This window comes from Bos taurus, chromosome 3, assembly GCF_002263795.3.
Source record: "Bos taurus isolate L1 Dominette 01449 registration number 42190680 breed Hereford chromosome 3, ARS-UCD2.0, whole genome shotgun sequence".
NCBI lineage: Eukaryota > Metazoa > Chordata > Mammalia > Artiodactyla > Bovidae > Bos > Bos taurus.
The window spans coordinates 100,603,518-100,628,563 of record NC_037330.1 but is presented as its reverse complement, the minus strand read 5'-3'; the positions used below and the strand labels follow the sequence as shown (position 1 = coordinate 100,628,563).

Sequence of the window (25,046 nt, the reverse complement as noted above, 5' to 3'; positions counted from 1 at the left end):
CTTACACATTGCTTGCAGGCATGTAAAATGAAACAGCCACTGTGGAGAACCTCAGTACCTCAAAAAGTAAAATGAAATTACTATATGAACGAGACATTCCACTTCTAGATATACAGCAAAAGAATTAAAAACAAGTGCTCAAACAAATACTTGTATACAAATGTTCATAACTGTACTATTCACAATAGCCAAAAGAGGGAAACAATCCTATTGTCTACCAACAAATGACTATATAGACAAAACGTGGTATTTCATACACTGGAACATTTTTGGGCTATAAAAAGGAATGAAATGTTAATACATACTATAACACGGATCAATGCTGAAAACACTATGCTAAATAAAAGAAGTCAGTCATAAAAGTCACATATTGTATGATTCCATTTATATGAAACGTCCAGAATAGGCAAGTCTATAGAGATATGAAGTAGAACAGTGTTTGCCTGGAGATGGGGGAAGGGAGGAACGGACAATGACTATTAATAAGTACAGGATTTCTGTTTAGAATGATAAAAATATTTTTAAATTAATGGTGAAAGATGTACAGCCATGTAAATATACTAAAACCCACTGAATTATGTATTTTAAAAACGATAATTTTATATTACCTCAACTATTTCAGAGATTGAATTGCCAACATCCAGAAATGGATCATGGAAAAAGCAAGAGAGTTCCAGAAAAACATCTATTTCTGCTTTATTGACTATGCCAAAGCCTTTGACTGTGTGGATCACAATAAACTGTGGAAAATTCTGAAAGAGATGGGAATACCAGACCACCTGATCTGCCTCTTGAGAAATCTGTATGCAGGTCAGGAAGCAACAGTTAGAACTGGACATGGAACAACAGACTGGTTCCACATAGGAAAAGGAGTTCGTCAAGGCTGTATATTGTCACCCTGCTTATTTAACTTCTATGCAGAGTACATCATGAGAAACGCTGGACTGGAAGAAACACAAGCTGGAATCAAGATTGCCGGGAGAAATATCAATAACCTCAGATATGCAGATGACACCACCCTTATGGCAGAAAGTGAAGAGGAACTCAAAAGCCTCTTGATGAAAGTGAAAGTGGAGAGTGAAAAAGTTGGCTTAAAGCTCAACATTCAGAAAACAAAGATCATGGCATCCGGTCCCACCACTTCATGGGAAATAGATGGGGAAACAGTGGAAACAGTGTCAGACTTTATTTTGGGGGGCTCCAAAATCACTGCAGATGGTGACTGCAGCCATGAAATTAAAAGACGCTTACTCCCTGGAAGGAAAGTTATGACCAACCGAGATAGCATATTCAAAAGCAGAGACATTACTTTGCCAACAAAGGTCCGTCTAGTCAAGGCTATGGTTTTTCCTGTGGTCATGTATGGATGTGAGAATTGGACTGTGAAGAAGGCTGAGCGCCGAAGAATTGATGCTTTTGAACTGTGGTGTTGGAGAAGATTCTTGAGAGTCCCTTGGACTGCAAGGAGATCCAACCAGTCCATTCTGAAGGAGATCAGCCCTGGGATTTCTTTGGAAGGAATGATGCTGAAGCTGAAACTCCAGTACTTTGGCCACCTCATGCGAAGAGTTGACTCATTGGAAAAGACCCTGATGCTGGGAGGGATTGGGGGCAGGAGGAGAAGGGGATGACAGAGGATGAGATGGCTGGATGGCATCACTGACTCAATGGACGTGAGTCTGAGTGAACTCCAGGAGTTGGTGATGGACAGGGAGGCCTGGCGTGCTGCGATTCATGGGGTCGAAAAGAGTCGGACACGACTGAGCGACTGATCTGATCTGATCTGATCTGAACTATTTCTCAGTAAAGTGCTTATTAAAAAGAAAAAAAAAGTACCCTGATACTTTGTTCTGGAATAGGAGTCCAGGTTTTATAGGTTTCACAATACACACTAAAATACAGAATTATCTCATGGGGGTACTTTAGTTATCTCAAGAGACTGGAAAAGTCATCAGCCTACAAATCCTCCTTCCAATTATATTTCCAAACAAAACAAGGACTAGCATAAGAAGAAATTAAGAGCCTTCTACTGTAGCCCAACAGAAATACTCTTAATGTGAAAATGAAAAGGTTGTCAGCCACTGCCACACTGGAGCTGAATAGATTTTCCACTTACCAGAGGTAAGAGATTGGGGCCATTGTGCCATTTGGTTTTACATTCTTTTCCCTTTATAAATATACATGTCACCTCTATTTACACACACCTCAGTTCTTCCCTAAACAGATTCCACTAACATCCAAAATATCTAAGTCATTTTCTTAGAAATAACTGAAATTAATCTGTTTTATAGTATTTTTAAAATAAGAAGATGATTAACAGTCAAAGGAACTCTCTGAAGCTCACAAATGGTATTAAGTGTAAATCCAACCTATTTTGCTTCTAAAAGGGTATTTTTTTCTAATTTCAGTAACAGATGTTTTATATATCTTTTCTAGTGCTTTTAGGTCAGGGCTTTATAACCTCAGCACTATTAACATTTTGGGCCAGACAATTTTCGGTGGTAGACGGCTATCCTGTGCATTGTAGAACTGTTAGTGGTATCCTCTACCCACTAGATGCCAGTAGTACCCCTGCCCAGTTGTGACATTATCTCCAGACATTGCTAAATATCTCTTAGGAAGGCAAAACTGACCCCAGTTGAGAACAACTGCCCTAGTTCATCAGGCTTAATTATTTCTGGACTTCCCTGGTGGGCCAGTGGCATCCACACTTTCAGTGCAGTGGGCCTGGGTTCAATCCCTGGTTGGAGAAAATCCCACATGTCGCATGTTGTGGCCAAAAACAAGGAAAATGACAAATTATCTAATTGTAATTCATGAGGCTACTGAACCACAAAGTATACAATAAATACCATGAGGTTTGATAGTCATGGCTTTCTATCCTTCATATATAGCCAAGCAGTCTTTGTTACTTATCTAAAGACAAGCTTCAGAACTAAATTGAACAGATTAATATAACTAAAAATCGATTCTTAAGGAGGAATGACCAGAGGGTGCTAAATCCTAAAACTGAACTATTTTAAAGGAATATAAATAAGCTGCATAAATCCACATTCTTGGGACTTCCCTGGCGGTCCAGTGTTTAGGGCTCCACGCTTCTGATGCGGGGGCACAGGCTTGATCCCTGGTCAGGAAACTAAGATCCCACATGCCACGTGGTGCAGCCAAAAAAAAAAACAAAAAAATAAAAAGTTCACATTCTTTAATATGAAATCATCCATCAGCCAGTTTTCTTTTGCTATCTAAGGCAACTAAAAGTCCTTAAGCTACCTGCATAATTCATACCTCCCACACCAGAAGTTAAATATTTTCTTTTATTGCTACTGATACATATTTTTTTATTTAACCTGACCTTTAAAGCTCTGTAATCATTTGTACTTTGTAATCAAAGATAAAAACTAACCATCACCTAGCTGTGCACTACAGAGCTAGTAGACCAGAGGTTGGAAAACTTTTTCTGTAAAGGGACAGACAATAAATATCTTGGGCTTTGAAGTTATATGGTCTCTGCTGTAACTACTCAACTCTGTCATTGTAGCACAAAAGCAGCCATAAAACATACATTACCAAATAAGTGTAGATGTGGTCCAATAAAACTTATTTACCAATGCAAAAGGCAGGCAAGATTGGTCCAAAACCCTGTATCAGAATACTACATGTGAGAAAAAATAAAAATATTGATTCCTCTCTTTCCCGATGATGTTTTCATCATAAAATTAAACTAAGAACTTTCTAAAATACCATTAACTTTTGTTGTTGCTGTTCAGTTGCTAAGTCGTGTCCGACTCTTTGTGACCCCATGGACTGCAGCACAAGGTCCTCTGTCCTCCACTATCTCCCAGTGTTTTTTCAAATTTATGTCTATTGAGTCTGTGATGCTATCTAACTATCTCATCCTCTGCCACCGCCTTCTCCTTTGGCCTTCAATCTTTGCCAGCATCAGGTTCTTTTCCAATGAGTTGACTGAGCTGGCATCAGGGGGCCAAAGTATTGGGACTTCAGCATCAGTCCTTCCAATGAATATTTAGGGTTGATTTCCTTTAAGATTGACTGGTTTGATCTTCTTACAGTCCACGACACTCTCAAGAGTCTTCTCTAGCACCACAATTTGAAAGCATCAATTGTTCCGAGTTCAGCCTTTTTTATAGTCCAACTCACACATCCATACATGACTACTAGAAAAACCATACCTTTGACTATACAGACTTTCATAGGCAACATTCTTTCTAATATGCTAAGTTTGTCATAGTTTTCCTTCCAAGGAGCAGTATCTTTTAATTTCATGGCTGCAGTCACTGTTCACAGTAATACTGGAATTCAAGAAAATAAAATCTGTCACTGCTTCCAATTTTTCCCCTTTTAACTAGCTTTCTTCAATTAACAAGCTTTCTCCTATTTAGTAACAGGCACTCACAGTGGGATAATGCTGCACCCTATTGCCTTAAATGAAGAAAAAGAGCCAACTATGAAATCAGGCTCAGGATTGAGATTTGTACTTACCACTATACAGAAGCCTGACCCAAGAAATTAAATCCTTTAGGTTCAGATCCAGAACCTAAACGAACCCAGCAGAAACAATGTCAGACCTGTATATTAAAACACATCCACAAGCTAGAAAACTGCAAGGTAAAACCTATCTCCCTGAATATAGGCTCTCAGTATAAAATTATAAATCACAGAAAAAATGAAATTCCAGCAGGTCAAAAGACCAAATAGTAAGATATCCACACCCTAAGACTTGCAACTAATCTGAAAGGGACTAAAAACAAAAAAAAAGTTTAATGGTAAAAATTTACTCATCTCTATGCAAATCTACTAGAAAACCTATACTAACAACATTCTCTTTTTTCAAATTTTTATTTATTTATTTTTGGTTGCACTGGGTCTTCGTTGCTGTGAACAGGCTTTCTTCAGCTGCAGCAAGCAGGGGCTGCTCTTCATTGCACTGCACAGGCTTCTCACTGCGGTAGCTCCTCCTGTTGCGGAGCATGAGCTCTCCGGGCACAGGCTTTAGCAGCTGCAGCATGTGGGCTCAGTAGTTGTGGTGCTGGGGCTTAGTTGCTCTGTGGCATGTGGGATCTTCCCAGATCAGGGATCAAACCTGTGTCCCCTACATTGGCAGGCAGATTCTTAACCATTGGACCAGCAGGGAAATCTCAACAATAATTTTCTAGTAAAATATAATTACTGAAATTGACTTAGAAAAAACAAAAATTTATACAGTTAAACTAAAAGGAAAGAAAAAAATTTCAAAGTACTTGGCCAAGATTTGACAGAAGAATTCAATCAAATATTCAAGAAGTAAATTATTCCAATAATATTTCAATTGTTACAAAGCATAGGGGAAAAAGCTTCAAAATTATTTTTATGAACCAAGTATAACATTCCTAACAAAACCTAAAAACAGAAGCATGAGAGAAAAACACAGCCTATTCTCATAAATACTGGGATATAAACACCCCAGCAAAAAGAAGTTAGCAGCTCATTAAAGAATAATATACCACAAATGCAAAGATAATTTACTATTAGACTACTTACTAATATAATTCACTTTCCTGACAGCAAAAGACAAAAATACATGCATCATCATATATATTACAGTTCTTCAGAGAAACAGAACAGGATATATAGAGACAAAAAGATTTATCACAAGGAATTGGCTCACACAATTACAGAGCCTGATAAGTTCCAAGATCTGCAGTTGGTAACATGGAGACCCAGGAAAGCCAATGGTGTAATTTCTGTCTGAGTCTGAAGCCCTGAGAACCAGGAGAGCCAATGGGATAAGTTCCAGTCCAAAACACGGCAGTTCAGTTCAGTCACTCCGTCCTGTCCAACTCTTTGTGACCCCATGGACTACAGCATGCCAGGCCTCCCTGTCCATCACCAACTCCCAGAGTTTACTCAAACTCATGTCCATTGAGTCGGTGATGGCATCCAACCACCTCATCCTCTGTTCCCTTCTCCTCTGGCCTTCAATCCTTCCCAGCATCAGGGTCTTTTCAAATGAGTCAGTTCTTCACATCAGATGGCCAAACTATTGGAGTTTCAGCTTCAACACCAGTCCTTCCAATGAATATTCAGGACTGTATTTCCTTTAGGACGAATTGGTTGGATCTCCTTGCAGTCCAAGGGACTCTCAAGAGTCTTCTCCAACACCACAGTTCAAAAGCATCAATTCTTCGGTACTCAGCTTTCTTTATAGTCCAACTCTCACATCCATACATGACTACAGGAAAAACTACAGCTTTGACTAGACGAACCTTTGATGGCAAAGGTCTCTGCTTTTGAATACACCTTTAGTAAAATCTTTAATAAAACGTCTCTGCTTTTTAATATGTCATCTAGGTTGTTCATAGTTTTTCTTCCAAGGAGTAAGCATCTTTTAATTTCATGGCTGCAGGCACCATCTGCAGTGATTTTGGAGCCCCCAAAAATAAAGTCTTTCACTGTTCCCACTGTTTCCCCATCTATTTACCATGAAATGATGAGACCAGATGCCATGATCTTAGTTTTCTGAATTTGAGCTTTCATTTCAGTTCAGTCACTCCATCGTGTGTGACACTTTGTGACCCCATGAACCACAGCGTTCCAGGCCTCCCTGTCCATCACCAACTCCCGGAGTTCACCCAAAACCATGTCCATAGAGTCAGTGATCCCATCGAATCATCTCATCCTCTGTCATCCTCTTCTTCTCCTGCCCTCAATCTTTTCCAGCATCAGGGTTTTTTCAAATGAGTCAGCTCTTCACATCAGGTGGCCAAAGTATTAGAGTTTCAGCTTCAACATCAGTCCTTTCAATGAACACCCAGGACTGATCTCCTTTAGGACGGACTGGTTGGATCTCCTTGCTGTACAAGGGACTCTCAAGAGTCTTCTCCAACACCATAGTTCAAAAGCATCAATTCTTCGGCATTCAGCTTTCTTTATAATCCAGCTCTCACATCCATACATGACCACTGGAAAAACCAAGCCTTGACTAGATGGAGCTTTGTTGGCAAAGTAATGTCTCTGCTTTTGAATATGCTATCTAGGTTGGACATAACTTTTCTTCCAAGGAGTAAGCATCTTTCAATTTCATGACTGCAGTCACCATCTGCAGAGATTTTGGAGCCCCAAAAAATAAAGTCAGCCACTGTTTCCATTGTTTCCCCAACTATTTGCCATGAAGTGATGGGACCGGATGCCATGATCTTAGTTTTCTGAATGTTGAGCTTTAAGCCAACTTTTTCACTCTCCTCTTTCACTTTCATCAAGAGGCTCTTTAGTTCTTCTTCACTTCCTGCCATAAGGGCGGTGTCATCTGCATATCTGAGGTTATTGATATTTCTTTGGGCAATCTTGATTCCAGCTTGTGCTTCTTCCAGCGTTTCTCATGATGTACTCTGCATATATGTCAAATAAGCAGGGTGACAATATACAGCCTTGACGTACTCCTTTTCCTATTTGGAACCAGTCTGTTGTTCCATGTCCAGTTCTAATTGTTGCTTCCTAACTTGCATACAGATTTCTCAAAGGGCAGGTCAGGTGGTCTTGTATTCCCATCTCTTTAAGAATTTTCCACAGTTCGTTGTGATCCACACAGTCAAAGGCTTTGGCATAGTCAATAAAGCAAAAGTAAATGTTTTTCTGGAACTCTCTTGCTTTTTCAATGATCCAACAGATATTGGCAATTTGATCTCTGGTTCTTCTGCCTTTTCTAAATCCAGCTTGAACATCTGGAAGTTCACCATTCACATACTGTTGAAGCCTGGCCTGCAGAATTTTGAGCATTACTTTACCAGCATGTGAGAGTAAGATGACAAGCCCAAGGCCTAAGAAGAGGCAGTATTTCAGTTTCAATCCAAAGGCAGGGAAATACCCATATCCCACCTAAAGCAGTCAGGTAGGAATTCCCTCATCACCGGAAGGTCACCCTTTCAGTTCTTTTGGGGCCTTTAAATGATTGATCAGGTGGTAAAGAATCTGCCTGCAATGTAGGAGACCAGGGTTCAATCTCTGTGTCAGGAAGATCCCCTGGAGAGGGGAGTGGCAACCCACTCCAGTTTTCTTGACTGGAGAATTAGCAGGCTACACAGTTCATGGGGTTGTAAAGAGTTGGACATGACTGAGTGACTAACGTCCACATTCAGTTCAGATCAGTTCAGTTCAGTTGCTCAGTCATGTCCGACTCTTTGCGACCCCATGAATCGCAGCACGCCAAGCCTCCCTGTCCATCACCAACTCCCGGAGTTCACTCAGACTCACGTCCATCGAGTCAGTGATGCCATCCACTCATCTCATCCTCTGTTGTCCCCTTCTCCTCCTGCCCCCAATCCCTTTTCCAATGAGTCAACTCTTCGCATGAGGTGGCCAAAGTACTGGAGTTTCAGCTTTAGCATCATTCCTTCCAAAGAAATCCCAGGGCTGATCTCCTTCAGAATGGACTGGTTGGATCTCCTTGCAGTCCAAGGGACTTTCAAGAGTCTTCTCCAACACCACAGTTCAAAAGCATCAATTCTTCGGCGCTCAGCCTTCTTCACAATCCAACTCTCACATCCATACATGACCACTGGAAAAACCATAGCCTTGACTAGACGGACCTTTGTGGGCAAAGTAATGTCTCTGCTTCTTAATATGCTGTCTAGGTTGGTCATAACTTTTCTTCCAAGGAGTAAGCGTCTTTTAATTTCATGGCTGCAGTCACCATCTGCAGTGATTCTGGAGCCCCAAAAAAGAAAGTCTGACACTATTTCCACTGTTTCCCCATCTATTTCCCATGAAGTGATGGGACCAGAGGCCATGATCTTAGTTTTCTGAGTGTTGAGCCTCAAGCCAACTTTTTCACTCTCCACTTTCACTTTCATCAAGAGGCTTTTGAGTTCCTCTTCACTTTCTGCCATAAGGGTGGTGTCATCTGCATATCTGAGGTTATTGATATTTCTTTGGGCAATCTTGATTCCAGCTTGTGCTTCATCCAGCCCAGCGTGTCTCATGATGTACTCTGCATAGAAGTTAAATAAGCAGGGTGACAATATACAGCCTTGACGAACTCCTTTTCCTATGTGGAACCAGTCTGTTGTTCCATGTCCAGTTCTAACTGTTGCTTCCTGACCTGCACACAGGTTTCTCAAGAGGCAGGTCAGGTGGTCTGGTATTCCCATCTCTTTCACAATTTTCCACAGTTTATTGTGATCCACAAGTCAAAGGCTTTGGCATAGTCAATAAAGCAGAAATAGATGTTTTTCTGGAACTCTCTTGCTTTTTCCATGATCCAGCAGATGTTGGCAATTTGATCTCTGGTTCCTCTGCCTTTTCTAAAACCAGCTTGAACATCAGGAAGTTCATGGTTCACGTATTGCTGAAGCCTGGCTTGGAGAATTTTGAGCATTACTTTACTAGCGTGTGAGATGAGTGCAATTGTGTGGTAGTTTGAGCATTCTTTGGCATTGACTTTCTTTGGGATTGGAATGAAAACTGACCTTTTCCAGTCCTGTGGCCACTGCTGAGTTTTCCAAATTTGCTGGCATATTGAGTGCAGCACTTTCACAGCATCATCTTTCAGGATTTGAAATAGCTCAACTGGAATGCCATCACCTCCACTAGCTTTGTTCATAGTGATGCTTTCTAAGGCCCACTTGACTTCACATTCCAGGATATCTGGCTCTAGGTGAGTGATCACACTATCGTGATTATCTTGGTCATGAAGATCTTTTTTGTTCTTCTGTGTATTCTTGCCACCTCTTCTTAATATCTTCTGCTTCTGTTAGGTCCATACCATTTCTGTCCTTTATCGAGCCCATCTTTGCATGATATGTTCCCTTGGTATCTCTAATTTTCTTGAAGAGATCTCTAGTCTTTCCCATTCTGTTGTTTTCCTCTATTTCTTTGCATTGATCGCTGAGGAAGGCTTTCTTATCTCTTCTTGCTATTCTTTGGAACTCTGCATTCAGATGCTTATATCTTTCCTTTTCTCCTTTGTTTTAGGGATGGCAATCTGCTTTACTCCATCTACTGATTCAAATGATAATCTTATTCAAAATGTACTCTCAGAGACTTACTCAGAATAAAATTTGACCAAATATCTAGGCACCATCTGGCCCAGTTAAGTCAACATATAAAATTAACCATCATGCTAGAGATTTTGAAAAGACATACAGTAAAAGTCATCATCCATACTGCATAAAAATAGTTCTTAACACAAAATAGGAGGTTTTTTTTTATTACAATTTTGAAGATCGAACAGAAAAAGAAATATCTACTTCGACCCCCAAATCACATCATGTTTAATTAGGAAACACTACAGGTATTCCCGTTAAAGTCAGGAACAAAGACAAGATGTCAAATACCAATATTATTTAACACTTTAGGAAGTATTAGTCAGTGCTGTTTATTGAGAAAAAGTGAGATAAAAAATGGGAAATAAATTATCATCATTCACAGATATGACTATATATCTGGAAAATCAAAGTGAATCAACTGAAAATCTATTGCAAACATTAAAAAAAAACTCAGTACACTGGATGCATCAAAGATTAATGTGTAAAAATTAGTAGTCTTCATAAGCAAACAACAAACAGAAGATATAACAGAAGTGCAGTTGACATTTACAATTGCAACAGACAAAAATGAATATCCAACATCAGAAGAAATGTGGAATTTTTTTTTAATTTTTAATGTCTACAAAGAGACACAAAATACTTGAACATATGAAAAGGTATGCCATATGCTTATATAAAAAGATTCACTATCATCATAAAGATAATAATTCTCTAAATTAATCTATAAATTTACCAAAATCTCAATAAAAAGGTAATAGGATATTTTTAGAAACTGACAAATGCATTTTAAAACTCACAATAAAAATCAGGAAGAGATGCCAAGAAAATTCTGGAAAGGAATAATAATGATGAAGAAGACTAGACTAACCAGATATTAAAATAAAGTTGAAATGATTAAATTATTATAACAGTGTATTATGGTAGACAGGCCAATGCAACAGAATAAAGTCTAGAAAGATACCAAAATACATACTGAGGACAATTCAGGATAGAACAAAGGTGACACTTGCAATCAGTGAGAAAAATATTAAATATACATTAAATGTTGCTGGTACAACTGAGTAGACATCTTAAAAAACAAATTACAGATAGATCAAACATTTAAACTTAAGTAGTAATACCATCAAAGTGATAAGAAAAAAATTATAGTGTTTTTTATAACATAGGAGTATAGAGAGATTTTTTAAATAATAAAAGAAACAGAAGACAATAAAAAACAAACTGAACTATTTCTACATTGCAAAAATTGTTAAAAACTAGCTTAAAAAGCACTACAGTCTTAGAAAATATAATTCATAGCACACATAAAAAGTTCTACAAAACTAAGATACTTGTAGAAGAATGAGTACTATATGCCATGTAGAATTCTAAGCACTCAGGATACAGCAGTGCAGAGATAAAGAGATTTAAAAGTTAGTGTAAGTTCTGCTGTAAGTTCTGTAAGATTTAAAAGGTAGTGTAAGTTCTGCCCTCATAGAACTTATACTACCTCTACCATGGAGTAGGTAAGTAAGTAGGTAAATAATAGATAATGGATATATAAACATCCACACACACATACACATACAGACATACATGTATTTGCTTACATAAGTACGAAATATCTCTAGAAGGACACATAAGAAAGCACTGAATACCAGTTACCTAGAGAGAAGAAAACTGAGGGGCAGAAAAAAGCAAATGATTTTTCACTGAATAACCTTTTACACCTTTTAAGTTTATACTATGTGATTTTTAAAATAAATTCAACTAAAATTACACAAAATTAGATGTTCAAAGAAAAGCAGGAACAGGATATTTGAAACAAAAGAGAAGTGCATTTAAGAAACACAAATAGAAAGTCTACAAAACTCTCATCACAAGAAAGAAAAAAGAATCTGCAAATACATGACGTGATGGACGTTAAGTAAACCTATTATGGTAATCATTTCACAATATATATTCATATGAAATCATATTATACACTGAAAATTAATACACTTTTATATGCCAACTGTATCTTAATAAAACCTAAAAGAAAAAAGCCAAAAAAAGAGATAGTCTAGAAAAGAAAAATATAGCAACTGAAATTAAAAAATCTCAAAGGCAGTTTCAATTATAGAGTAGGCCCCAAATGAAAAGAAAGTAAACAGGGAAATAGACTGAAAATCACCACCACACTCCCCCCTAAAAAAACTAGCACAAAAAGGCAAAGAAATAAAAACACGAGAGAAAAATTAAGAGACATGAAAGATAGCATGAGACAATCCAATATGTATGTAATGTAATGGGACCTTAAGAGGCCAAAGAAAAGAGCAGAATTTTAAAAGATAAAATGTCCAAGAATTTTCTAGAATTTAAGACACATGAGTTCTTAAAATGAAGGAGTAAACCACATTCTAAGCAGAATAAATAAAAATAAATCAGCTCCGAGACCAATATAATCAAAACTGAACAAAGAAGAAAAAATAATTCTAAAAAGAAAGAAAAGGCTGATTAACTAAAAAGGGTAACAACCAAACTAACAACTAACTTAGCAACAGCAAACATGGATTTGATCCCTAGTCCAGGAAGATTTTACATGCTGCAGAGCGACTAATTAAAAAAAGAAGAAAAAAGGGAAGAATAATTTTAATGTGCTGAAGCAAATACTGTCCTAAATTCTATACTCATTAAATTATCATTTAAGAGTTTATTCAGTGTAAAAACAGAAGTAATAACAATAAATATAAACAGATTACAATTTCTCTGTCTCTTTATGGGCAAATTTAATTTTGGATCAAAAAAATTAAATATAAAACTATTTCATAGGACACATAAAAAATGTACTATCACAGACAGAATAAAAATAGAGATAGAAAAAGACATACTGGGAAAATAATAACCAAAACAACAGATAAATGCATACAGTGAGGAAGAAGGTACATAATATTGATATCAGATAAAGTAGAAATCAAAGCTAACAGCATAAAGTGGGACAAAAATAGAGAACTAGCATTTATAAAATATACAATCTATCTGTAGTATACAATCTAATAATAAACATGAATTTCTATTAATACATAGTTCACAAAATGGACTATAAACAAATAACCACACTGACAGAAACACAAGGAGAATCTATAAACACATTAGGAAATATTAATAGACTTTTTTCAAAGAAATATATTAGACTATAATAAATAAGGTCATATAACATTTGAATAACAATACAAAAGCTTAATCTAATAGAGGTACACAGAACTTTATGCAATCAAACAAAACAGAAATTCATATTTGTTTCAAATATATTTGTGGCATTCAAAAAAATCTGACCTTGTACTATATCAAAACAAAATCTAAATTATATTCCAGAGGCTTCCTTGATGGTCCAGTGGTTAAGAATCTGCCTTGTTGGACATCCCTGGTGGTTCAGTGGTTAAGAATTTGCCTTGCACATGGGCACATGGGTTCGATCCCTGGTCCAGGAAGATTCGACATGACAAAGGGCAGGTAGGCCCTTGTGCAACAACTAATGAGCCTGAGCTCCAGACCTTGCAAGCTGCCACTACTGAGCCCACCTGCTCTAGAGTCCCTGAGCTGAAACAAGAGAAGCCACTGCAAAGAGAAGCCCGCACACTGCAACTAGAGAAAGCCTGCCTGCAGCAATGAAGACCCTACACAGCCAAAAATAAACAAACAAACAACTTGTTTAAAAAAAAAAAAAGAATGTGCTTTGCAATGCAGAGGACTCAGGTGATCAGAACTAAGATTCCACATGCCAAGGATCAACTAAGCCCCCGTAGACCACAACCAATGAGCTCTTGTGCCACAACTCAAGAGTCCCTGCCTGCACTGCAACGAAAGATCCTGCGTAATCCAATTAAGACCCAACATAGGACTTCCCTGGTGGTGCAGTGGATAAGAATCTGCCTGCCCATGCAGGAAACATGGGTTTGATCCCTAGTCCAGGAAGGCTCTACATGCTGCGGAGCAACTAAGCCCGTGCACCACAACTACTGAGCCCACGAGCCCTCCTAGGGACTTCAAGCCACAACTACTGAAGGCCGTGTGCGTAGAGCCTGAGCTCCACAAGAGAAGCCACCACAGTAAGAAGCCTGTGCACCACAACAAGTAGCCCCTGCTGGTCCTAACTAGAAAAAGCCCACAGGCAGCAACAGAGCCAGAGCAACCAAAAAAATACATGAAATAATTAAAAAGAAAGAGCCAACACAGCCAAATAAATAAATATTTTAAAAAATAAATTATACTCCAAAGACAGACTTCATATAAGCCATTTTCTGTGATCATGATGCACTAAAATTAAAAATTAAATATCAATTACCCAAAAGAAAATTCACCATGTAGACATTTTAAAATTTCATTTAAATAATTCTCATATCAAAACGAAATCAAACCAAACTACATTTAGAAGTGATGAGACCACACTGAAAACCTGTGATATGGCCAAGTCTAGAGGAAACTTTAAAGCTTAAGTGTATATATGAGAAAATAATAAACACTGGGAAAAACTGAGACAAGAATAAAATTCAAAAAGCTACAAAAAGAACAAACATCACTAGATCTAATAAGAAAGTAAACAAAAGAAAAGTAATACAGATAGAAGTAGAAAATAGTGAAACATAACACAAACAGAAGATAATCAGCAGAATCAAAGGTAATAATCTGACTGCCAGGTTCCACCCAGGGTGGAGTTATCAACAGGTGTGGAAACAGAGACAAACTTCCCTGGGACAGGTACAAGGGCAAAGGCAGGACCAGTGAGACTTCATAGCTATCCCACAGGTCCCAGAATCCTATATTTCTTAAGCCTTCAGTTTATCAATAAACGATACCTCTTTTTTCCCCCCCCCCGTTTTTGGCCACATCATGTGGCTTATGGTATCTTAGTTCCCCGACCAGAGGCTGAACCCAGACCTTGGTAGTGAAAGCACCGAGTCCTAACCATTGGATCTCCAGGGAATTCCCAACTAGCTCAATTTTTTTTTTTTTTTAAGCAAATCCTTTGAGAAGAAACCTAAAATAAATTTGTGTTGTTTTATTTTTAAAATAGAAGACACAAATAAACCATATTAGAGGAAGGAGGCAGATATTGATACGGTACAAATTACACTAATTACACTTACGTTTGTCTGCAAACAGAAGACCAAATATTAAAAGTCTTAAGATTTTTTTCTCACAAAGAGACTCTAGGAGATAGTACAGAACCAGGCCGCTCTCTTCCATGTAGGCATGGAAGATGCAGGCTCTGTCTTGTTGCTCTGCCACAAATGGCCTCCATTTGTAGGGTCACACTATGATCAAAATGTACAACAGCAAATATGAAGGAAAAACGGATATAAGAAGTGGCAAAGGAAGATTTCCAAAAGCTCCCATACGACAATTCTGCTCACATCCTATTGGACAGAACTACTCATTTAGTTAAACCTAGCTATAAGTAAAGCTAGGAAATGGCATCAGTGTGTCCAACTAAAAGATCTATTAATATGGAAGAAGAAAATACAGCTATTGCGGAAACAAAAAACCTGTGCCACATCAATTACATACAGTATTTATGCCCACAAATCTGAAAATTTAAGTAAGACTAATTATATCCTAAGAAAATAAAATTAACAAAAATTACTTAAGAAAGGAAAGATCCCACACAATGTGAAGCAATTAAGCGTGCTCTCCTCAACTAATGAACCAACATGCTCTGGAGCCCACACGACACAACTAGAGAGTCTATGCACCTCAAAGAAAGATCCTGAATGAAGCAACTAAGACCCAATGCAGCCAAATAAATATTGAATGGAAAAAAAATTTTTTTTTTTTGGCCATGCCACAGGGCTGGTGGGTTCTCAGTTCCCCAACCACAGATAAAACACAGGCTCAGCGGTGACAGCACCGAGTCCTAATCACTGGATGACAAGGGAATTCCAGGCACAAAAGGACAAATATTATAATTCCATTATATGAGGTTCCTAGGATAGACATATTCATAGAGACATAAAGTAGAACAGATATTAACATGGGCTAAAGGTACTAGAGGGAGTTTTTTTTTTAATGCATACAAAGTTTCCATTTTGGATGATGAAAAATTCTGGAGCAGTGGAAGAGGCTCCTATGTTATTTTAATTTTTGATCAGTATGGATTATTTTTATAGTTAAAATAAATAAAATATCTTGCAAGTTAATAGATAGCTCAAGAGGAGTTTACAATACTACTCAAGATCCACAGCGTCCTGACAAGGCAAAGCCTACATCCTAATGAAACACAGCTGTGAACTCTGCAGTAAAACTGACCCTCAACAAGACAATATGAGAAAAACTGTTGCATCACTCACCTTGAACACTTCAGAGAAGAAGCCAGACCCTATTTTTTCACAGGTGAAGTCATCTAAACGTGTCAGTCTGGAAAAGGCACTTATAAGAGCTCGATATGAGGAGGGCCAAATTCTTCCCACTTGGGTCATGTTCCCATCCCCTCCACCACCTCCTTCAAAATCCTCAAGACGCTCCACACGTGGAGGAAATCCTGCAATTGAATTCCGTTTGCTCCGATCCATAGTCTTCAATAATCACTTTTTTCTTCTTTTAAGAATGAATTCCATACATAATAAGTTTTTGTTGAGTTTTACTTCTCTTCTGGCTCGACACTAAACAAGAGATCAAAATAATATTTCATTAAAACCATTAATAAAAATTAAACACATGCATACAGTAAACTATTAATGAAAAAGTATTGCCTCTCTTATATTCTAGTTACTGATTTTCAGATCTAAAAAACATTTTATGCCTTGACCTTCAAAAAACAATGATATAGCCATGATTTACTGAGCACCTACTATCTAGGAAACAGTATGAGAGCTGTACATATGTTATGTCATTTGATTCTCAAGTAACCCATGATACAAAGATTATAATGCTTATTTTGCAGAGAGGTCAAATAATCATACAGTCACTAAATGACAGAGATAAAACTAAAATGCCAGACTGTCTGATTCAAAAACTTGTACTCCTGCCAATGCCCTTCACAGTCTCATATAATTTTCTCTTCATTTGAAAAAGTCAAGTGCAAATATATAAAACAAGGATGACAAATATTTTACTTTTTAAAATTATATAATTTTAAAAGAACAAAACTATATCCAAAGGCAATTTAAAAAGCCACTCTTGATTAAACAACCCAGTCTAGCAGAAATGACCACAGAAGGCTCTACCATTCTGGTACCTGACAAAGAATAAAAAAAAAGCCCACTTTTTCTTTTAGTCTGTCTCCACTACTTTTTCCCACAAGAATCAATTATATTTAGGTTTAATTAATCCATTTTGAGTTTAGTTTGGTGTTAAAGAATGTTCTAATTTAATTTTCTTACATGTAGCTGTCCAGCTTTCCCAGCACTTATAAAACTCTTAGAGGAAAATATAGGCAGAACACTTGAAATAAATTATAGAATTACTTTTTCGATCGGTCTCCTAGAATAATGGAAATAAACAAATGGGACCAAGTTAAATTCAAAAGCTTTTAAACAGCAAAGGACACCATAAAAAATAAAGAAAGAAAGAAAGAAAACAACCTATAAAATGGGAGAAAATATTTGCCAACAATGCAATGACTAAGTGATTAATCCCCAAAATTTACAACAGCTCATGCAGCTCAATTAAAAAAAAAAAATTGGGCAGAAGATCTAGACAGACATTTCTCCAAAGACACACAGATGGCCAAAAAGTACATGAAAAGATGCTCAACATTGCTACTTATTAGAGAAATGCAAATCAAAGCTACATGATATCAGGCTTCCCTGGTGGCTCAATGGTAAAGAATCTGCCTGCCAATGCAGGAGACATGGGTTTGAACCCTGATCCGGGAAGATCCCATATGCTGTGGAGCAACTAAAAGCTGTTCGCTATAACTCCTGAGCCTGTGTTCTGGAGTCTGGGAGCCGCAACTACTGAATCCACGCACTGCAACTAATGAAGCCCAAGTGCCCTAGAACCCATGTTCCACAACACGTGAAGCCACCGCAATGAGAAGCCCTGGCACTGCAACTAGAGAGTAGACCCTGCCTGCTGCAACTAGAGGAAACCTGTGCAGCAACAAAGACCCAGCACAGTCAGAAATAAACACATTTTAAATATATATATATTACCTCATACCAGTCAGATAAATACTGGAGAGGGTGTAGAAAGAAGGGAACTCTCCTGTACTGTTGGTGGAAATGGTACTATACAGGACAGCATGGAGGTTCCTGAAGAAACTAAAAATACAGCTACCATATGATCCAACAATTCCATTCCTGGGATTTTTCTCAAACCTGAGAAAACCATGGTTCAAAAGGATACATGCACTCTAATGTTCATTTCAGTGCCATTTACAATAGCCAAGACATTGAAGCAACCTAAATATCCACTGACAGATGAATGGATAAAGATGTGGTACATATATACAATGGAATATTACTCAGCAACTAAAAAGAATGAAATAGTTAGGACCAACCTAGACAGCATATTAAAAAGCAGAGACATTACTTTGCCAACAAAGGTCCATCTAGTCAAGGCTATGGTTTTTCCAGTGGTCATGTATGGATGTGAGAGTTGGACTGTGAAGAAGGCTGAGCGCCGAAGAATTGATGTTTGAACTGGTGTTGGAGAAGACTCTTGAGAGTCCCTTGGACTGCAAGGAGATCCAACCAGTCCATCTTAAAGGAGATCAATCCTGGGTGTTCACTGGAAGGACTGATGTTGAAGCTGAAACTCCAATAATCTGGCCACCTGATGCAAAGAGCTGACTCATTGGAAAAGACCCTGATGCTGGGAAAGATTGAGGGCAGGAGGAGAAGGGGACAACAGAGGATGAGATGGTTGGATGGCATCATCGACTCAATGGACATGAGTTTGGGTAGACTCCAGGAGTTGGTGATGGACAGGGAGGCCTGGCGTGCTGCAGTTCATGGGGTCACAAAGAGTTGGATATGACTGAGCAACTGAACTGAACTGAACTGAGTCCCATTTGCAGCAAATGGATGCATCTGGAGATATCACGCAAACTGAAGTAAGCCAGACAGAGAAAGACAAATATGATATCACTTATATGTAGAATCTAAAAAAAAGAGAGAAAGATACAAATGAACTTATTTATAAAACAGAAATAGACCCACAGATATAGAAAGCGAATTTATGATTACCAAAGGGGAAAGGTGGGAAGGGATAAATTAGGAGCTTGGGATTAACAGATATACACTGCTATATATAAAACAGATAATCAATAAGGGCCTACTGTATAGCACAGAGAACTATATTCAACACTTTTTAATAACATATAAGGGGAAAGATTCCAAAACAGAATAGAGATATATACATGTATAATGGAATCACTGTGCTGTATTCCTGAAACTAACACAATACTGTAAATCAGCTGCTGCTAAGTCACTTCAGTCGTGTCCGACTCTGTGTGACCCCATAGATGGCAGCCCACCAGGCTCCCCCGTCCCTGGGATCCTCCAGGCAAGAACACTGGAGTGGGATGCCATTTCCTTCTCCAATGCATGAAAGTGAAAAGTGAAAGTGAAGTCACTCAGTCATGTCCGACTTCTAGCGACCCCATGGATTGCAGCCTACCAGGCTCCCCTGTCCATGGGATTTTCCAGGCAAGAGTACTGGAGTGGGTTGCCATTGCCTTCTCCGTAAGTCAGCTATACGTCAATAAATTTTTTAAAGAAAAAAAAAGATATATATACCCCAATGTTCATTGCAGCACTATTTACAATAGCCAAGACATGGAAGCAATCTAAGGCCTTCAACAGATCAATGGATAAAGATGATGTGGTATAATGTGCAATTTTAAAAAAGGGTATAAAGGAACTTATTTACAAAACAGAAACAGAGTCATAAATATAGAAAACAAACTTATGGTTACTAGAGGGGAGAGGGTGAGAGGGAAAATTGGGAGATGTGGATTGATATATGCCCACTACTATATATAAAATAGAGAACTAATAAGGACCTCCTGTATAGCATAAGGGACTCTACTCAATACTCTCTAATATGGGAAAAGAATCTAAAAAAGAGTGAAAATATGTATATGGATAAGTGATTCACTTTGTTGTACAGCAGAAACTAATACAACATTATAAATCAACTATACTCCAATAAAAAAAAAAAGATGTGGGGTATGTGTGTGTGATACACACATACAATGGAATATTACTCAGCCATAAAAATTGAAGTAATGTCATTTTTAGCAACATGGATGGAGCTAGAGATAATCATGTTAAGTGATGCAAGTCAGAGAAAGACAAATACATGATGTCACATAGGTGGAATCTAAAAAAAAAAATGATATAAATGAAATTTCTTTCAAAATAGAAATACACTCACAGACATGGAAAACAAACAGTACCAAAGGGGATGGAAGGGGCAGGGTAAATTAGGAGTTTGGCATTAGCAGATACACACTCCAGTTCAGTTCAGTTCAGTCGCTCAGTCATGTCCAACTCTGTGCGACCCCACGAACCTCAGCACACCAGGCTTCCCTGTCCATCACCAACTCCCAGAGTCCACCTAAACCCATGTCCATTGGGTCGGTGATGCCACCCAACCATCTTATCCTCTGTCGTCCCCTTTTCCTCCTGCCCTCAATCTTTCCCAGCATCAAGGTCTTTTCAAATGAGTCAGCTCTTTGCATCAGGTGGCCAAAGTATTGGAGTTTCAGCTTCAACATCATATAAAATAGATAAACAATAAGGACTACTGTATAGCACGGGGAACTATATTCAATATCTTGTAGTAACCTATAATGGAAAAGAATAGACATACATATATATGTAAAACTGGATCACTTTGCTATACACCTAAAAGCAATACAACATTTTAAGTTAACTAAGCTTCAATTAAAAGAAATAGTTTAAAAAATAAAATAGGCTAAAAAAGCAATACTGAGTGGAAGTGGAAAGAAGCAAGCTATAGTTCACAGTATCATTAAAACTGAACTGAAAACTATTTTTAAGAAGTTACCCAAAAAATTATAGGACTATCCCTATAGAATGATACCATTTTCATTTTTTAAATGTATTTTTAAAACATACAAGGGGGCTTCCCGGTGGCTCAGTAGCCACCTGCAAACACGGGAGATGCAGATTCAATCCCTAGTCCAGAAGGATCCCACCTGCCACAGAGCAGCTGGGCCTGGGCCAACTGTTGAGCCCGTGCTCTGGAGCCTGGGAGCCACAGCTGATTGAGCCCGCTGGCAGCATCTACTAAGGCCCACACCCCTGGAGCCCCTGCTTTGCAGCAAGAGAGGCTGCCACAGTGAGAAGCCCACAAACGGAAACCAGAAAGTGGCCCCCACTTGCAGCAATTAGACAAAGGCCCGGGTTGCAGCAAAGACCCAGCACAGTCAAAAGCAAATAAATGAAATAGATAAATAAAAATTATTAGATTAAGCCTGAATGACTCAACTACTGAGCCGGTGAGCCACAACTAGAGAGCCCACACACTTCAGAGTTCTCACACCACAGCTAGAGAGAAGCCAGCATGCCACAACCAAGACCTGATACGGCCAAAATAATTAATTAATTTTTAAATACATACAAAACATATATTTATAGAGAGGCAGGATTGATTAAAGATACACACTTGCTTCATTTGGGAGTTGACTGCCACAGACCTCAGGAAAAAATGCACCTTGCTTTTGCAGAGATCAACATAGTTCAGCAATGCCCAAGCTTCTTTTTCAGAGAGGTGAACCTCAGCTTAGAGGAAGGGCCAAGGAGGCTTCCACGCTGAAGGGGACATGGAGAAGAGGTAGTAATCACACAGGAGTCAGCTCAGGGAACAAATGGAGCGCATGGCCACCTGCTGCTTCCCTGTGCCCTGCCAGGAGAGCGCTGTGAAGCAGAGGCATCCAGGTTCCCAAGCGGGCACCAGCAACACCTCCAAAGCAGACTCGGAGGCCTCCCCGCTGGCGGGGACCTGAGGAACCTGAGGATGAGGTTCCAAAAGTAGTCCCTGCAGAGGCTAAGAGTCTAATCAGGAATAAAAGTAGACAAGCGGGGCGGGAGGTGGGAAACGGGGCTTGGTGTATGTGTGTTCAGTCCTGTCTGACTCTTTGCAACCCCATGAACTGTAGCTCACCAGGCTCCTCTGTCCATGGAATTTTCCAGGCAAAAATACTGGAGTGGGTTGCCATTTTCTTCTGCAAAGGAATACATGATTAAAGGTATAGCCTCCAGACAAATCTGGCTTCAAATCCTCAATCTGTAGCTTGCAGCTATATGAACCCAGACAAGTTATTTTAAAACCTCTACATTATTTACAAAATGGAAATAAACTAGTACCTGCATTATATGGACTTCTCCGGTGGCTCAGACGGTAAAGAATCTGTCTGCAGTGCAGAAGACCCGGTTTAATCCCTGGGTCAGAAAAATCCTCTGGAGAAGGGAATGGTTACCCATTCCAGTATTCTCGCCTGGAGAATCCAATGGACAGAGGAGCCTGGTGGGCTAGTCCATGGGGTCGCAAAGTCTGACATGACTGAGCAACTAACACTTTCACTTTATACTTCCTGTAACATTTTATATGTATTAATTCATTACAGTCACCATAAGGTTATTGGTTAAATGAATAGTGTCTGGCAAGTAGTAAGCATTCAAGCCCATTGGTTACTATAATTATTATTTTGTTGCTGTTGAGCCAATCAGTCCAGTCCGACTTTTTATAACCCCATGGACTACAGCATGCCAGGCTTCCCTCTCCTTCACCATCTCCTGGAGCTTGCTCAAACTCATGTCCATTGAGTCGGTGATGACATCCAACCATCTCCTCCGCTTTCATCCACTTCTCCTCCTGCCTTCCATCTTTCCCAGTATCAGGGTCTTTTCTAATAAGTCAGTTCTTCCAATCAGGTGGCCCAAGTATTGGAGCTTCAGCATCAATCCTTCCAGTGAATATTCAGGACTGATTTCCTTTAGGATGGACTGGTTTGATCTCTTTGAAGCCCAAGGGACTCTCAAGAGCCTTCTCCAACAACACAGTTCAAAAATAACAATTCTTTGGCACTCAGCCTTCTTAATGGTCCAACTCTCACATCCACACATGACTACTGGAAAAACCATAGCTTTGACTAGACGGACTGCTGTCAGCAAAGTAACATCTTTGCTTCTTAATATGCTGTCTGGGTTGGTCATAGCTTTTCTTCCAAGGACCAAGCGTCTTTTTATTTCATGGCTGCAGTCACCATCTGCAGTGATTTTGGAGCCCAAGAAAATAAAGTCTTTCATTGTTTCCATTGTTTCCCCATCTATATGCCATGAAGTGATGAGACTGGATGCCATGATCTTCATTTTTTGAATGTTGAGTTTTAAGCCAGCATTTTCACTCTCCTCTTTCACTTTCATCAAGAGGCTCTTTAGTTCCTCTTCACTTTCTGCCATAAGGGTGATGTCATCTGCATATCTGAAGTTATTGATATTTCTCCCAGCGGTCTTGATTCCAGCTGTGCTTCACCCAGCCCAGCATTCTGCATGATGTACTCTGCATATAAGTTAAATAAACAGGGTAATAATATACAGCCTTGAAGTACTCCTCTCCCAATTTTGAACCAGTCTGTTGTTTCATATTATGTTCTAATTGTTGCTTCTTGACCTGCATACAGATTTCTCAGGAAGCAGGTAAGGTGGTCTGGTGTTCCAGAAAATTCTCTTTCAGAATTTTCCACAGTGATCCACACAGTCAAAGGCTTTGGTGTAGTCAATGAGGCAGAAGTAGATGTTTTTCTGGAACTCTCTTGCTTTTTCTATGATCCAACAGATGTTGACAATTTGGTTTCTGCTTCCTCTTTTTCTAAATCCAGCTTGTATATCTAAAAGTTCTCAGTTCACAGACTACTGAAGCCTAGTTTGGAGAATTTTGAGCATGATCTTGCTAGCATGTGAAATGAGTGCAATTGTGCAGTAGTTTGAACATTCTTTGGCAGTGACCTTCTTTAGGACTGGAATGAAAACACTTTTTCCAATCCTGCGGCCACTGCTGAGTTTTCCGAATTTGCTGGCATATTGAGTGCAGCACTTTCACAGCATCATCTTTTAGGATTTGAAATAGCTCAACTGGAATTCCATCACCTTCACTAGCTTTGTTCATAGTGATGCTTCCTAAGGTCCCTTTGACTTCACATTCCAGGATGCCTGGCTTTAGGTAAGGGACCATACCATCCACCATAGTTATCCCGGTCATTAACATTTTTTTGTATAGTTCTTCTTTAAATTACTATTTAAAGGTACATATTTATAGTAAATGTCTAAAAGCAAGAAGTAGAAAGCCAGTCACTAAATTCATTGTAGTAGTTGCCTTGGTGGCAAAGAAGAAAAATGAAATAAGGAAGGAAAAAAAGGAGACTTGTATTATAGCAATAATGTTTTGTTCACTTTTATTAAAATACCAAAACAAATATGATATGTTTGCTAATTTTATTATTTTTTCACTAACTTGCTGTTATTGTTGTTCAGTCGCTAAGTCGTGTCTGACTCTTTGCAACCTCCCATAGATTGCAACACTCAAGGCTTCCTTGTCCTTCACTATCTCCCGGAGTTTGCTTAAACTCATATCCATTGAGTCAGTTCAGTTCAGTTGCTCAGTCATGTCCGACTGTTTGGGACCCTAAGGACTGTATCAACTCCCGGAGCTTGCTCAATCATGTCCATGGAGTCAGTGATGCCATCCAACTATCTGATCCTCTGTCATCCCCTTCTCTTCCTGCCTTCAATCTTTCTGAGCATCAGAGTCTTTTCTAATGAGTCAGTTCTTCACATCAGGTGGCCAAAGTATTGGAGCTTTCAACTTCAGCATCAGTTCTTCCAATGAATATTAATGGTTGATTTCCTTTAGGATTGACTGGTTTGATCTCTTTTCTGTCCAAAGGACCCTCAAGAGTCTTCGCCAGCACAATTCAAAAGCATCAATTCTCTGGCGCTTAGCCTTCTTTATGGTCCATCTCTCACATCCGTACATGGAAAAAAACATAGCTTTGACTATATGCACCTTTGTTGGCAC

General features: G+C 38.8%; 1 protein-coding gene across 8 annotated transcripts in view; it reads right to left on the bottom strand.

Moving 5' to 3' along the window:
- TESK2 (testis associated actin remodelling kinase 2) overlaps positions 1 to 25,046 on the bottom strand; it is a 139,252-nt gene that overhangs the window by 90,364 nt on the left and 23,842 nt on the right. For 5 of the 8 annotated variants that reach the window (XM_024990170.2, XM_005204889.5, XM_005204887.5 and 2 more), the window contains one exon: positions 16,346 to 16,657. In XM_024990170.2, coding sequence (XP_024845938.1) covers positions 16,346 to 16,567 — 222 coding nt within the window. In that variant the 5' untranslated portion in view covers positions 16,568 to 16,657. Of the gene's footprint in view, positions 1 to 16,345; positions 16,658 to 17,377; positions 17,478 to 25,046 lie in introns of all 8 variants that reach the window. The other 3 variants (XM_059885157.1, XM_059885158.1, XM_024990168.2) reach the window with 1 other exon arrangement.